General features: G+C 35.8%; 1 protein-coding gene across 6 annotated transcripts in view; it reads left to right on the top strand.

Annotated features, from left to right (window-relative positions):
- Positions 1-2,500, top strand: part of EBF3 (EBF transcription factor 3) — a 186,123-nt gene that overhangs the window by 159,500 nt on the left and 24,123 nt on the right. For all 6 annotated transcript variants that reach the window (XM_088131686.1, XM_088131683.1, XM_088131685.1 and 3 more), the window contains exon 11: positions 1,661-1,749. In XM_088131686.1, the coding sequence (XP_087987812.1) occupies positions 1,661-1,749 (89 nt within the window). The remainder of the gene's footprint in view (positions 1-1,660; positions 1,750-2,500) is intronic.

Below are 2,500 nucleotides of genomic sequence, written 5' to 3'. Positions count from 1 at the left end.
TACCTTTTTTGTTCCTTAATTGGGAATGGTAACACTTTATTTAATCTTTTATATTTCTCAGCAAGTCATTTGGTGAGGTTATACAAGACCCTCATCTGTCCCAACACTCTTGGCTTCTGCCTGACACACTGGTATAGGCCCAGGCAAAGACATGACAAATTGTCCCCAAAGTCAGTGCTGACAGCTTCTGATGATTAATGGTCTGATTATGAAGTGGTTTTACACATATAGAATTTACATCACAGAGAGTTAGAAATTTTGCCATGTCACAGACGCCAAGGCATTTTGAAGAGCTTTACTATTTGCAAAGAAAAAGGAGGGTGAAATCCCAGCAAAAGCCATGTCATGTAAAATCAATACATCGGATCAATGCTTTATTAACAAGAAAATGTCTTACTTCACATTCCTATGTGGACCTTTGTCTCCGGAATGCATGATGGAATGTCAAATCATATTGCAGTCTTCAACTTTCTGCTGTGTTATTGAGTGCTTATTGTGGGAGTCTCCATGCATTGATTATGAGATGTACTATTGTATGTTTACACAAAAAACCAAAGCACTTAATAATAATATGAGCCAATTATTTTGGAAAAAAAAATCCAAATATCAGAGTGTATCGATGCACTAGTAAATTGTAAGCTTTTTTGCAATCACTTTTGCTCAACAAACCTGCTGAGCTGTTTGGGGTTAATCATCAAATTACATGCTGACTAATGAGTGATGGTCTAAATTGTACGCTGAGTAATGAATAGATGGAGGCAGTTCTTATTAGTCCCATTGATTTATGTAGCGCCATGCACCATGCAGTTACTCTGTTAAAAACGATATCTACATCAAGAAGTAATATACTCTAATAAGTATTTTCATCTTAACTCGAGTCCTTGGGCCTCCAGGCTCAGTTTTTGTTTGAGTCAGGCAGAGCTATAATAAAGCCCTATGACTCCTTATAAAGCTTGTTAAACACAATGTGTGCAGTCTAACTGAGTCAGATTCATGATTCATGCACTGTACACAGCAGCATGTGCTGCTGATTTATGACCAAGCACAGTTCATAGTCAAAATTACAATTTGAGGGATAAAAAGATTAATTACTATTTGTGGCCTGCAATTTTGTGAGGCTAGTGGATTGCAGCTGTAGAATGATAGTGCTCTACATCAGTTTGTAGTCAGCCATTCACAGATTATTAAAGCTTTGCAAGATTAAGTGCTCCTCCTGGCTGGTTTGTGCTCAGGCAATATGCTAGAGAAAAAAGGACCACAGGGATAAATCTGAAGCTAGCAATAGCTGGACATATGTCATAATTGCCAGTTTCCCATAAATTCACAGACAGTATAGAAAGCGGTGCATGATGCAGACATCATATCATGACTCTGGTGATTGCTATATATGGCCTCAAGACCTGTAACTTTTGTTACTCTGCCAACCATTTTTTTTTTTTTTTTTGCAATATGCATTTTTTGCAACTGACTCTCCCCACTCCCCCCTTACACACACCTCTCTAATTATGGACAGAAAGAATACTCTCTGTAAGTGAAAACAAGAAGAGTTAGGAAAACGAGTCCCAAGAAATCTGTCTTTTAAAATGCAAGGGTTTAGTCAGCCTGTTCTTTGCCTAACAACTAGTAGCTAGACTGACACACTGTTCTGTACATTTTTCAGCCCTTAATGAACCAACAATAGATTATGGATTCCAGAGATTGCAGAAAGTCATTCCACGGCATCCAGGTGATCCAGAACGGTTACCAAAGGTTAGTCACTTATGTTTACAAGTTTCAGTCAATTTATTCTCATCACATATGTTATCAGGGGTAGCAAAATTAAGAGTTACAATAAATAAAATATACTAAAATGACATATTGCTATGGATCATATATATCATGGATATATATGCCTTCCAATTGACTAACCTTATTCATGCCTATGACAGAAATGTGGTGAGGGTATACATAATGTCTGCTGAGTAGTTTTATTAAAAGAAGAAAAGAAGGGAATGGATTTTCTGATACAAATATTTTGGATTCTACAAGAGGGACATAAAACTTCCTGCGTAATGAAATCGTTCAATTAAACATTTTCCACTCCAGTAGCTTGTAGTGATTTCAATCTAAGCAGCCCCACTCTGATCTGTGATTATTTGACTCTTGTTTTCCTTTCATTTTCTAAAGCTCGATTCAGTTTAATCTTTTGTTTACAAAGCTTTTGTTATAAGTCCCTGACTTAGCAGGCTAACAAATGAAGTCCACATATTAATATCTAGAGGGACTTTTCATTTAAATTCATAAAAGACAAAAGCTGCCTGTGTTGTTTATGCACATGACATATCACAGAATTTTCATTTTGATGTAAAACATTAAAGATAAGTCATGCTTAGAAGTTTTTTTCCCCTGTTCTTTGATATAGTTTTTCTTTTTCTTTCTTTTATTACAATCTCTGATTTTTCAAGGCAATCATGAAAGTAAATGAAAATACACTCATATCATCTTAACTGATTATTTTATA

Source organism: Python bivittatus, unplaced genomic scaffold (genome assembly GCF_059951505.1).
Source record: "Python bivittatus isolate LINGU-HERP-01145 unplaced genomic scaffold, Pbiv_v1 ctg000980_np1212, whole genome shotgun sequence".
Taxonomy (NCBI): domain Eukaryota; kingdom Metazoa; phylum Chordata; class Lepidosauria; order Squamata; family Pythonidae; genus Python; species Python bivittatus.
Note: the sequence above shows the minus strand (reverse complement) of the source record. Positions and strands in the feature narration are given on the sequence as shown.